Source organism: Eleutherodactylus coqui, chromosome 1 (genome assembly GCF_035609145.1).
Source record: "Eleutherodactylus coqui strain aEleCoq1 chromosome 1, aEleCoq1.hap1, whole genome shotgun sequence".
In the NCBI taxonomy this organism is placed as follows: Eukaryota; Metazoa; Chordata; class Amphibia; order Anura; family Eleutherodactylidae; genus Eleutherodactylus; species Eleutherodactylus coqui.
In genome coordinates this window covers 4,126,164-4,137,852 of record NC_089837.1, presented here as the reverse complement: position 1 = coordinate 4,137,852, position 11,689 = coordinate 4,126,164, and the positions used below count along the sequence as shown (strand labels likewise).

The window sequence follows — 11,689 nt, the reverse complement described above, 5'->3', positions numbered from 1 at the left end:
AGTCCTGATGGCCTCCCCATGTGTCATGGCTAGTGACCGTCCCTGACCCATAAAGCTTACAGTCTACATCTGAGATGTGATCAGTCCTAATGGCCTCCCCATGTGATGTGCCTGGTGGCCGTCCCTGACCCTCAGAGCTTACAGTCTACTGCTGAGATGTGATCAGCCCTGATGGCTTCCCCATGTGATGTGCCTGGTGGCTGTCCCTAACCCACTGAGCTTACAGTCTACTCCTGAGATGGGATCAGCCCTGATGGCCTCCCCATGTGATGTGCTTGGTGGCCGTCCTTGACCCTCAGAACTTACAGTCTACTTCTGAGGTGTGATCAGTTCTGATGGCCTCCCCATATATTGTGCCTGGTGGCCGTCCCTGATCCTCAGACCTTACAGTCTACTCCGGAGATGCGATCAGTCGTAATGGCCTACCTATGTGCAGTGCCTGGTGGCCGTCCCTGACCCTCAGAGCTTACAGTCTGCTCCTGAGGTGTGATCAGTCCTGATGGTGCTAGGGACGCTGGTGGAAGGTAAGGTTACTGGGGACACTGGGGGCGCTGGTGCAAGCTGAGGGTGCTGGTGGAAGCTGAGGGCGCTTGGGGCGATGGTGGAAGCTGAGGGTGTTGGTGGAAGCTGAGGGCACTGGGGACGCTGGTGGAAGCTGAAGGCACTGGTGAAACCTGAGGGTACTGGGGACACTGGGGGCGCTTGTGGAAGCTGATGGTGCTGGTGGAAGCTGAGGGCACTGGGGACACTGGTAGAAGCTGAGGGCACTGGGGACGCTGGGGGTGCTGGTGGAAGCTGAGGACACTGGGGCGCTTGGGGAGCTGGTGGAAGCTAAGGGCGCTGGGGACACTGGTGGAAGCTGAGGGCGCCTGGGGCTCTGGTGGAAGCTGAGGGTGCTGGGGACACTGGTGGAAGCTGAGGGCGCTTGGGGTGCTGGTGGAAGCTGAGGGCACTGCGGTGCTTGAGGCACTGGTGGAAGCTAAGGGTGCTGGGGATGCTGGTGGAAGCTGAGGGCACTTGGGACGCTGGTTGAATCTGTGGGCGCTGGTGGAAGCTGAGGACGCTGAGAGCACTGGGGACACTGGAGGCGCTTGTGGAAGCTGAGGGTGCTGGTAGAAGCTGAGAGCACGGGGGCGCTTGAGGCAGTGATGGAACCTGAGGGCACTGGGGAAGCTGGGGGGCTGGTGGAAGCTCAGGGTGCTGGGGACGCTGGTGGAAGCTGAGGCTGCTGGGGATGCTGGTGGAAGCTGAGTGCGCTGGGGATGATGGGGAAAGCTGAGGGCGTTGGGGACACTGGTGGAAGCTGAGGGAGCTGGGGGCGCTGGTGGAAGCTGAGGGTGTTTGGGATGCTGGTGGAAGCTGAGGCTGCTGGGGATGCTGGTGGTAGCTGAGACTGCTGCGGACGCTGGTGGAAGCTGAAAGCGTTTGGGGCGCTCGTGGAAGCTGAGGGCGCTGGTGAAAGCTTAGGGTGCTGGTGGAAGCTGAGGGTGCTGGTGGAAGCTGAGGCTGCTGGAGATGCTGGCAGAAGCTGAGGCTGCTGGTTATACTGGTGGAAGCTGAGGGTACTGGGGGCGCTGGTGGAAGCTGAGGGTACTGGGGACGCTGGTGGAAGCTGAAGACGCTAAAGAAAGCTGAGGGTGCTGGGGGCACTGGTTGAAGCTGTGGCTGCTGGGGACGCTGGGGGAAGCTGAAGCTGCTGGGTATGCTGGTGGAAGCTGAGGCTGCTGGGGACGCTGGTGGAAGCTGAAGGCACTTGGGGCACTGGTGGAAGCTGAGGGCGCTTGGGGCGCTGGTGGAAGCTGAGGGCGCTGGTGAAAGCTTAGGGTGCTGGTGGAAGCTGAGGGTGCTGGGGGCGCTGGTGGAAGCTGAGGCTGCTGGGGACGCTGGCGGAAGCTGAGGCTGCTGGGTATGCTGGTGGAAGCTGAGGGTACTGGGGGCGCTGGTGGAAGCTGAGGGTACTGGGGATTCTGGTGGAAGCGGAGTCTGCTGGGGATGCTGGTGGTAGCTGAAGCTGCTGGGGACGCTGGGGGAAGCTAAAGGTGCTTGGGGCGCTGGTGGAAGCTGAGGGTGCTGGGGGTGCTGGTGGAAGCTGAGGCTGCTGGGGATGCTGGAGGAGCTGAGGCTGCTGGGTATGCTGGTGGAAGCTGAGGGTACTGGGGGGGCTGATGAAAGCTTAGAGTGCTGGGGACGCTGGTGGACACTGGTGGAAGCTGAGGCTGCTGGGGACGCTGGTGGAAGCTGAAGGCACTTGGGACACTGGTGATGCTGGAGGCGCTGGTGGAAGTTGAGGGCATGGGGGGCGCTTGAGGCACTGATGGAAGCTGAGGGCACTGGGGATGCTCGTGGAAGCTCAGGGTGCTGGTGGAAGTTGAGGCTGCTGGGGACGCTGATGGAAGCTCAGGGTGCTGGTGGAAGCTGAGGGCACTAGGGATGCTGGGGGAAGCTGAGGGTGCTGGGGACGATGGTGGAAGCTGAGGGCACTGGGTCGCTGGTGGAAGCTGAGGCAGCTGGGGGCACTGGTGAAAGCCGAGGGTGCTGGGGATGCTGGTGGAAGCTGAAGGTGCTTGGGGCGCTTGTGGAAGCCAAGGCAGCTGGTGGAAACTGAGGTCGCTGGTAGAAGCTGAGGCTGCTGGGGACGCTGGTGGAAGCTCGGGGTGCTGGTGGAAGCTGAGGCTGCTGGGGACACTGGTGGAAGCTGAGGGTGCTGGGGAAGCTGGTGGAAGCTTAGGGTGCTGGTGAAAGCTGGGGGCATTGGGGATGCTGGGGGAAACGAAGGGCACTGGGGATGTTGGTGGAAGTTGAGGGCACTGGTAGAAGCTGAGGGTACTGGTGGAAGCTGAGGCTACCTCGGGAGGCTGGTGGAAGCTAAGGGTGCTGGTGGAAGCTGAGGCTGCTGGGGACGCTGGTGGAAGCTGAGGGAGCTGGGGAAGCTGGTGGAAGCCGAAGGCGCTTGGGGCGCTGGTGGAAGCTGAGGGGGCTGGGTGTGCTGGGGGGCATGACCAAAGCCAATGCTGCATATCTCTTATACTGAGTGGACCCTTATTAGCTTCTTTGGCCTTCAGATCCGCAGGGATTTGTCAAGGTCTAGATCCCACTTGGTGATGAAATCCTCCTGCAGGAATATTTGCCCCTGCGGACAGGAAGCTTCTTGTAGTTGCAGCAGATTAGAAGATGGTGCTGACATGTTCTGACCGGCTGACAGGAAGGGGTCAGCGATTCATGCTGCTTACACCAAATTCTGCCCTCCCATCAGCAACATAAATCTGTCTCCATCTGACCAGGAGATATTCTTCTGCTGCTCAGTGATACAAGTTTTGCGCTCTTTTGCCCGCTGGAGTCTTTCTGTTTCTCTTAGACACAATGGCGCTGGAACTGGTCATCTGCTGTTATACCATCCGTGTGGAGGAACGGCGAGTTGTGCGTTCGGACACGTTAGTTGGAGCTCCAGCGTTGTATTCAGCTGACTGTGCAGCCTGTTGGTCAGAACGATTCCTGACATCCTCCTCCGACCCCTTTCACTGATGAGTTGTTTCCGTCCGCAGGATCCCCTTTCGCTGGATGTTTTCCTCAATCGCGCCATTCTCTGTATACTCTCCAGACCGTTACATAATAAATCCCACACGGTTGGCGGTGAGACTCCGGCTAGTCAGGCACCGATGACCGGCCTCGTTGGAAGTCGCTCCGATCGCTGGATCTTCCAACTAATGTGGATTCACACTGAAACTGATCAGCGGAAAATGTCACGTGACTTTATGCCGCACTCCGGGGTCACGGGGAGAATTACCATATAGGGGGCGCCAATCCTGAGAGCCTGGGGGGTCTAATAAAAGGCCGGGGGCTGTAATAAAGGGGTCTTTCAGTGATATAACGATCACATACGTGTTCCTGTGGTGACCGGTGGGTGAGATGCCCCTCCGTGGCATCCTGCTGGGTGGTTGGTCGTACAAGCAGGGTCACTATGACAGTAAGACAGGCCTGGGGTACGGGGAGGCGATGCATGACGGCGCCGCCGGCTGTGGGGTAGATGATAGCAGGACTGCGGCCCGGGGAGCGGCTCTATATACCCCTATTGTCCCCTCAGTGAGGCCTGCGGAGCTGTAATCGCTGTGTATATGTGTTTGCGCTCGGCCCCATCCCCCCAACCAGAGGTCAGCCATTAATCACCGCCACATCTGTTGCTGGCAGTGATGGCGCCCGGAGAGGTCAGCGGCGGCTGCGGGCTATTTACTGTCTCCGGAGCCGCACATCATAAACAAGCAGACACATTCCGAGGCTGGAGACATGAAGCATGAGCGGCGGACATTGTGCCTTACGTCACCATCTCATTCAGTGCGGAGCTCGCCACAACGTCACGCCGCGCCGCGGGACCTACGGTTTTCATGCATGTAAAAATCGCTGTTTTTTTCAATAGTAAAGATAGAAAAATCGCATAACATGAAAGCCGTTTTCACGTGGAGGCGCGATACGAAGTTTATGCCTGCCATAGGAAATAATGGGCGACTCTTACATAGGGAACGCGCGGTGATTCTCTACATGGGAGAAACATCACTGATCAGTCGGTCCATCCCTCCCGCGACGTCTGGCCATATCGCGAGCGGTCAGACCCCGTGTGTGAGGCTCCCCGAGGCCATATTCACACTGCCGCTGCGCCCGGAACTGTCCATGCGAATACGGCCAAGGGGCTCGAACAGACGAGCGTGTTACGCGATACGCTCCCTCCTGCGCAATTCTTTTGCACTGTGGATGGCTGTATTTGTGTGGGCAGAAAACACCCCACCCTGATGAGACGCCAGTGATGGCGGGTATGAGCGCCTCCCATAGACCACTAGGGGGCGCTGTGGTGCGCAGGCACCCACAAGATGGAAGAAGACGTACTGCAGGCACAAAAACAAGAAGTGATAATCAACCCGTTGAAGTCAGTGGGTTCTGCTCTGCGTAATGCGAGCAGGAAAATCCTGCGTGGAAAAACGGGCAAGAGCACGCTCGTCTGTCAAAGCCCTTATGTAAGAGTCTCACACAGGACATCCTATCCGTGCGCAGTGCGATGTGTGGGACGCCGCCACCATAATTCCTGCGTCCGTGGACATAAAGCCTCTGAAAACAACATGCGGGTTCTGGGCAATGCACAAACGCACAGAACTCACGTGATTTCCTTCCTCCGGCCTCAGAGCTTCTTCACACGGGCGTGAGAATTGCGGCCGCATAACGGGACGAAACAAAACCTCCGATTTCAATGGTTTGGTTTTCATTCGCGGTATCGCCGCCCGGTAATGGTGCGCGTCGGGCCGGACCGTTCTTCTTGCAGTTGTTTTCGAAATCCTGCGCTGCGCCACAGAGTTTAAACGTCCTGAGAGGGAAAAACCCTATTCGTGCGCAACCACGCCCCGTAGCTGCGAGAACATCTGCGCAGCGGCTCCTCTGCCCTCGCCCGCCGCCTGTGGTTACAGGGGGGATTTTTGTGTTGCAAAGCGTGCACAAAAACAGAAGCGGTTATTTTCGATGTTCGCGTGTGATTTTTCTCTCGCAGCGCGTCCGTCTCTGCAATTCCTCAGATAACTCCTCCATTACTTCCTATGGGAGAGTTAACAATATGGCGCTGCGCTCGCACAGGTGAGTTTCACGTTGGTGTGATACGCTGAGATGTGGTTTTTTTCACACAACTCTTCGCACTCGCAGGGGAAACATCACACATTTCTGAGCGTATTATCGGTCCGACTTTCTTGGTCCAATATCGCTCTTTCCCGTGTAAATACGGCCTAAGAATGACGCTGTTTGTACAGAACCTCCCAGTAGAGTGTCAGCTCTGAGGGTTCTCCTCACTTCTCTGCCGCTTTGCTCTGTGAACAGATTATTTCGCTCTCCGAGGGCGCCCACCCACTGGCGTTTTTTTTCCCTGCGAAATTCGCAGCATTTTTTTCTCTGCAGGGGTCTATGGGACTTGTAATGTTAAAATCGCGATCGCGGAAAATCGCGATTTCGCGGTAAATTGCGATTTTGCGCGATCGCGATTTTAACATTACAAGTCCCATAGACCCCTGCAGAGAAAAAAATGCTGCGAATTTCGCAGGGAAAAAAAACGCCAGTGGGTGGGCGCCCCGAAGGTTCTTTGTCGTTATTAACAGATCAGGCCCATCTGGAGGCTGAGCGGTACTCAGGGTCCTGGCAGTGGTGGGCATCCTGGCACTGAGGACGTGGACCCCTGAAGACGGCAGCAGGTTCTTTCCACTTGCAGCTTTTAACCTCCTTGTGTGGGGAGAGCGGTCAGTCCAGTCCTTACAAGATCCCCTCATGGTCACCTCCATTGGAAACTGCAAGCAAAAGAACAACGAGCCCAATCCCCAGAACTCCATATATATTATGGAAGCCAATGGCCTACCGGGCAACTGCGCTTCTGTCCACAGTGACCATTGAGTGGCCATCCGTTGACCATTCACTGACCATTTATGGACGTTCAGTGACCATCTGTTGACCATTCAGTGATTATTCAGTGACCATCAGTTGACAATTTAGTGACCAGTCAGTGGCCATTTATTGACCATTCAGTGGCCATCCGTTGACCATTTAGTGGCCATTCAATAATTGTTCAGTGACCATTTGTTGATTACTCACTGGCCTTCCATTGACCATTCAGTAGCTATTTACAAACCATTCAGTGACCATCTATTGACCATTTAGTAGCCATTTATTGACCATTCAGTGACCATCTGTGGATCATTTCATCCCCATTTATTGACCATTCAGTGACCATCTGTTGATCATTCAGTCCCCATTTATTGACCATCTGTTGGCCATTCAGTCCCCATTTAATGACCATTCAGTGACCATCGGTTGACTATTTAATGACCATCCATTAGCAATTTAGGGACCAATCAGTGACCATCTGTTGACCATTCAGTGATTATTCAGTGACCATCAGTTGACAATTTAGGGGCCAGTCAGTGGCCATTTATTGACCATTCAGTGACCATCGGTTGACTGTTCAATGACCATCCATTAACAATTTAGTGACCAATCAATGACCATTCAATGACCATGCATTGACAATTTGGTGAACATTCAGTGACTATGTGATAGAGCAGGCTTCTTTCCCGGATGATAGGGAGGTTCCACTCATCTTCTTGTCTCGTGGTTCCTGTTATCACACACTTTCTGCACTTCTGAGTCGGCACATGTTTTGGCCGAGCTACAAACAGTAGAGTTAAGAACGTAATCTAGGACATGTGTCGCCACATCTGCTGCGCTGGCTCAGCGCCATTCATATTATGGATCTAATCTACTGGATAATTCACTTCTGATGAGTATAGATTATAGCTGGTGGTAAAGTGGAAGGCCACAGCCCCCCATAGCCTGACATAACCCCTCCAGACATCCCATCAAAGGCCACCGCCATATATGTTTCTTGTAAAGACACCTAGTTAATACCGCTCTCCTTCCTCCTAGACAGATGCACCTTATAACAATCCTACACATCAGCCTCTGGCTCCAGCAAAGAACATAGGAAGACCTCTGGTGCGATCTGGAGCTGAGGAACCAGAATGAGCAGTGCACCAGGATCGAGGATCTAGAATGTACAATGCACCAAGGCTGATGATCCAGGGTGGGCAGTGCACCAGAATGGAGGATCTAGAATGTACAGTGCACCAAGGATGAGCATCCAGTGTGGGCAGTACTACAGGATTGAAGGTCTAGAATGTACAGTGCACCAGGACTGAGGATGTAGAATATACAGTGCACCAAGACTGAGGATCCAATTTGGGCAGTGTACCAAGTCTGAGGATTCAGTGTGGGCAGTGCACCAGGATTGAAGATCTAGAATGTACAGTGCACCAAGACTGAGAATCCAGTTTGGGCAGTGTACCAAGTCTGAGGATTCAGTGTGGGCAGTGCACCAGGACTGAGGATGTAGAATGTACAGTGCGCCAAGGATAAGGAACCGGTGTGAGCAGTAAACCAGGACTGAGGATCCAGTGTGGGCAGTGCACCAGGATTGAGGATGTAGAATGTACAGTTCACTAAGAATGAGCATCTAGAATATACAGTGCACTGAGGCTGATGATCCAGTGTGGGAAGTGCACAAAGATTGAGGATCTAGAATGTACAGTGCACCAAGGATGAGCATCCAGTGTGGGCAGTGCAACAGGATTGAGGGTCTAGAATGTACAGTGTACCAGGGCTGAGGATCTAGAGTGAGCAGTGCACCAGGATTGAGTATCTAGAATGTACAGAGCACCAAGGCTGAGGGTCCAGTGTGGGCAGTGCAGCAAGGCTAAGGATCCAGTGTGGGCAGTGCTACAGGATTGAGGATCTAGAATGTACAGTGCCCCAAGGATGGGCATCCAGTGTGGGCAGTGCAACAGGATTGAGGATCTAGAATGTACAGTGCACCAAGGATGAGCATCCAGTGTGGGCAGTGCAACAGGATTGAGGGTTTAGAATGCACAGTGCACCAGGTCTAAGGATCTAGTGTGGACAGTGAACCAGTATTGAGGATCTAGAATGTACAGTGCACCAGGGCTAAGGATCTAGTGTGGACAGTGCACCCGGATTGAGGATCTAGAATGTACAGTGCACCAGGGCTAAGGATCTAGTGTGGACAGTGCACCCGGATTGAGGATCTAGAATGTACAGTGCACCAAGGCTGAGGATCCATTGTGGGCAGTGCACCATGGCTGAGGAACCAGTGTGGCCAGTGCTACAGGATTGAGGATCTAGAATGCACAGTGCACCAGGGATGAAAATCCAGTGTGGGCAGTGCACCAAGGCTGAGAAATCAGTGTGGGCAGTGCAACAAGATTGAGGGTCTAGAATGTACAGTGCACCGAGGCTGAGGATCCAGTGTGGGCAGTGCACCTATACATAGGGTAGTAGGGGTACGGTTAGTATAGATAGGGTTAGTAGTGGTACGGTTAGTATACATAGGGTTAGTAGGAGTACGGTTAGTATAGATAGGGTTAGTAGGGGTACGGTTAGTTTACATTGGGTTAGTAGGGGTACGGTTAGTATACATAGGGTTAGTAGGGATACGGTTAGTATTCATAGGGTTAGTAGGGGTACGGTTAGTATTCATAGAGTTAGTAGGAGTATGGTTAGTGTAGATAGGGTTAGTAGGGGTACGGTTAGTATGCATAGGGTTAGTAGGGTTACGGTTAGTATAAATAGGGTCAGTAGGGGTAGGGTTAGTATAGATAGGGTTAGTAGTGGTATGGTTAGTATACATAGGATTAGTAGGGATACGGTTAGTATAGATAGGGTTAGTAGGGGTACGGTAAGTATGCATAGGGTTAGTAGGGGTACGGTTAGTGTGCATAGGGTTAGTAGGGGTAGGGTTAGTATAGATAGAGTTAGTCAGGGTACGGTTAGTATAGATAGGGTTAGTAGGGGTAGGGTTAGTAGGGGTACGGTTAGTATAGATGGGGTTAGTATGGGTACGGTCAGTGTAGATAGGGTTAGTAGGAATACGGTTAGTATAGATAGAATTAGTAGGTGTATGCTTCGTATAGATAGGGTTAGTAGGGGTATGGTTAGTATACAAAGGATTAGTAGGGGTACGGTTAGTATAGATAGGGTTAGCAGGGGTACAGATAGTATACATAGGGTTAGTAGGAGTATAGTTAGAATAGATGGGGTTAGTAGGAGTATGGTTAGCATAGATAGGGTTAGTAGGGCTACGGTTAGCATAGATAGGGTTAGTAGAGGTACATATAGTATACATAGGGTTAGTAGGGGTACAGATAGTATACATAGGGTTAGTAGGGGTACAGTTAGGGTTATGGTAGTTAGAGTTAGGAAATAGGGTTAGTATAGAAAGGCTTAGTAAGAGTAGGATTAGTGTCATCGGAGGGAGGGTTAATAGGGGCATGTTTAGGGTTAGACCTGAGCTCTTTTGTATGGTTAATAGTATGGCTCGGCTTTAGCTCTGAGGTTTCTTGCCGACAAGTTTCTTAAACCTTTGACTTGAGTCATCTGGAGTTCATCATGGGAGTCGCAGGCCTGACTTCTGGGAAGCGTGTGGGATCCCTCTGGGAATGCTTGTGGTCTGAGGAGTGTCTACAACCATCACTATGGCCTCATGTGATTGACGGCTTCCTGCTCCACGCTCATCATGCTCCACCATATTGGATGTCTGCTCAGAGCCTACGTATGTATGGACGGTATGCTCCCGGTCAGGAGGGTCTGTTTTTTCCTCTCAAGGTAGTAAGTAGTGGATCAATCCTCTGATGGAAGACATGGAGGCTCAGAGCTTTGTGAAGGACCTTTTGTAGATTGTTCTGGAAGAGTTCCAGCAGAGCGTGCGTCCTATTTACGCGTTCCCTCGCAGACAGCAGTCATGAAGGTCCGATACCCGGAGCCCTGGAAGTGAGGGCGGGAGGTGGGATATGTCAGCAACATGAAAATTATCCAAAAATCGAATGTTACCCAGGACCCCGGTCAAGAAAGGGTTATACCTGTCCGACCTTTTCATATGACCCAGTCTATCATCCTCTGTGGCCTCTGAAGGGTAATTCTACTACTGGGGGTATTATGAGTGACCGCCCCTCCCGCGGTGCTGATTATGGAGGGTGGACAGAACTTCTGGTCTGAGGGTCTTCTGTACCCCCGATCACCTCCTGTCCCAACATTCCAGAGCTCTCGGCAGCTGCGGCACTTCTCTCACTTCTTACATGAGGTTTATGTTCTGAGCTCCCGCCTCGCTTCGCCAAGAGAAAAAACATTTGGTTTTGTTTAACTTATTGCTGGAAACATAGAAGAAAAGATTAATTCTAAAAATTGGGGGGCGACGCGGCGCAGTAGCAGCCAGAAGAAGGAAAACAGGAAATGTGGCGGCTTCACAGCTACCAAGAGAGGGAGGAGGAAAGTCCTCTGTAATCCAGCGCGAAGGCGATGAAGAAGAGGAGCTACACTGACCGCCTGACCCTAGCAGAGTGACTCCGGCCCTAACAGAGTGACCCCGGCCCTAACATAATGACTCCGACCATAACAGTGACCCCAATCATAACAGAGTGCCCCCACCCTAACAGAGTGGCCCCGGCCCTAACATAATGACTCCAACCATAACAGTGACCCCAATCCTAACAAAGTGACCTCGGCCCTAGCATAATGACTTTGACCATAACAGTGACCCAAATCATAACAGAGTTGCTCTAACCCTGGCAGAGAGACTTCAACCCTAATAGAGTGGCCCCGGCCCTAACATAATGACTCCGACCATAACAGTGACCCCAATCATAGCAGAGTGACTCCAACCCTAACAGAGTGACTCCGACCTTAACAGAGTCCCCCCCACCCTAACAGAGTGACCCCAATCATAACAGAGTGACCCCAAACATAACAGAGTGATTCCGACCCTGGCAGAGAGACTTCAACCCTAACAGAGTGCCCCTCACCCTAACAGAGTAGCCCCGGCCCTAACATAATGACTCCGACCATAACAGTGACCCCAATCATAGCAGAGTGACTCCAACCCTAACAGAGTGACCCCAATCATAACAGAGTGCCAACCCTAACAGAGTGACTCCGACCCTAACAGAGTGCCCCCCACCCGAACAGAGTGACCCCAATCATAACAGAGTGACCCCAAACATAACAGAGTGACTCCGACCCTGGCAGAGAGACTTCAACCCTAACAGAGTGCCCCTCACCCTAACAGAGTAGCCCCGGCCCTAACATAATGACTCCGACCATAACAGTG

At 53.0% G+C, this 11,689-nt stretch overlaps 1 protein-coding gene across 1 annotated transcript; it reads right to left on the bottom strand.

Moving 5' to 3' along the window:
- Positions 1 to 831: 831 nt before the first annotated feature.
- On the bottom strand, positions 832 to 3,017 carry LOC136617087 (proline-rich protein 36-like). Its single transcript, XM_066594231.1, has 2 exons — positions 2,249 to 3,017; positions 832 to 2,144 (listed from the first exon to the last, which is right to left on the bottom strand). Exons 1-2 carry the CDS (start codon positions 3,015 to 3,017, stop codon positions 832 to 834), a joined length of 2,082 nt encoding a protein of 693 aa, XP_066450328.1.
- Positions 3,018 to 11,689: the final 8,672 nt, after the last annotated feature.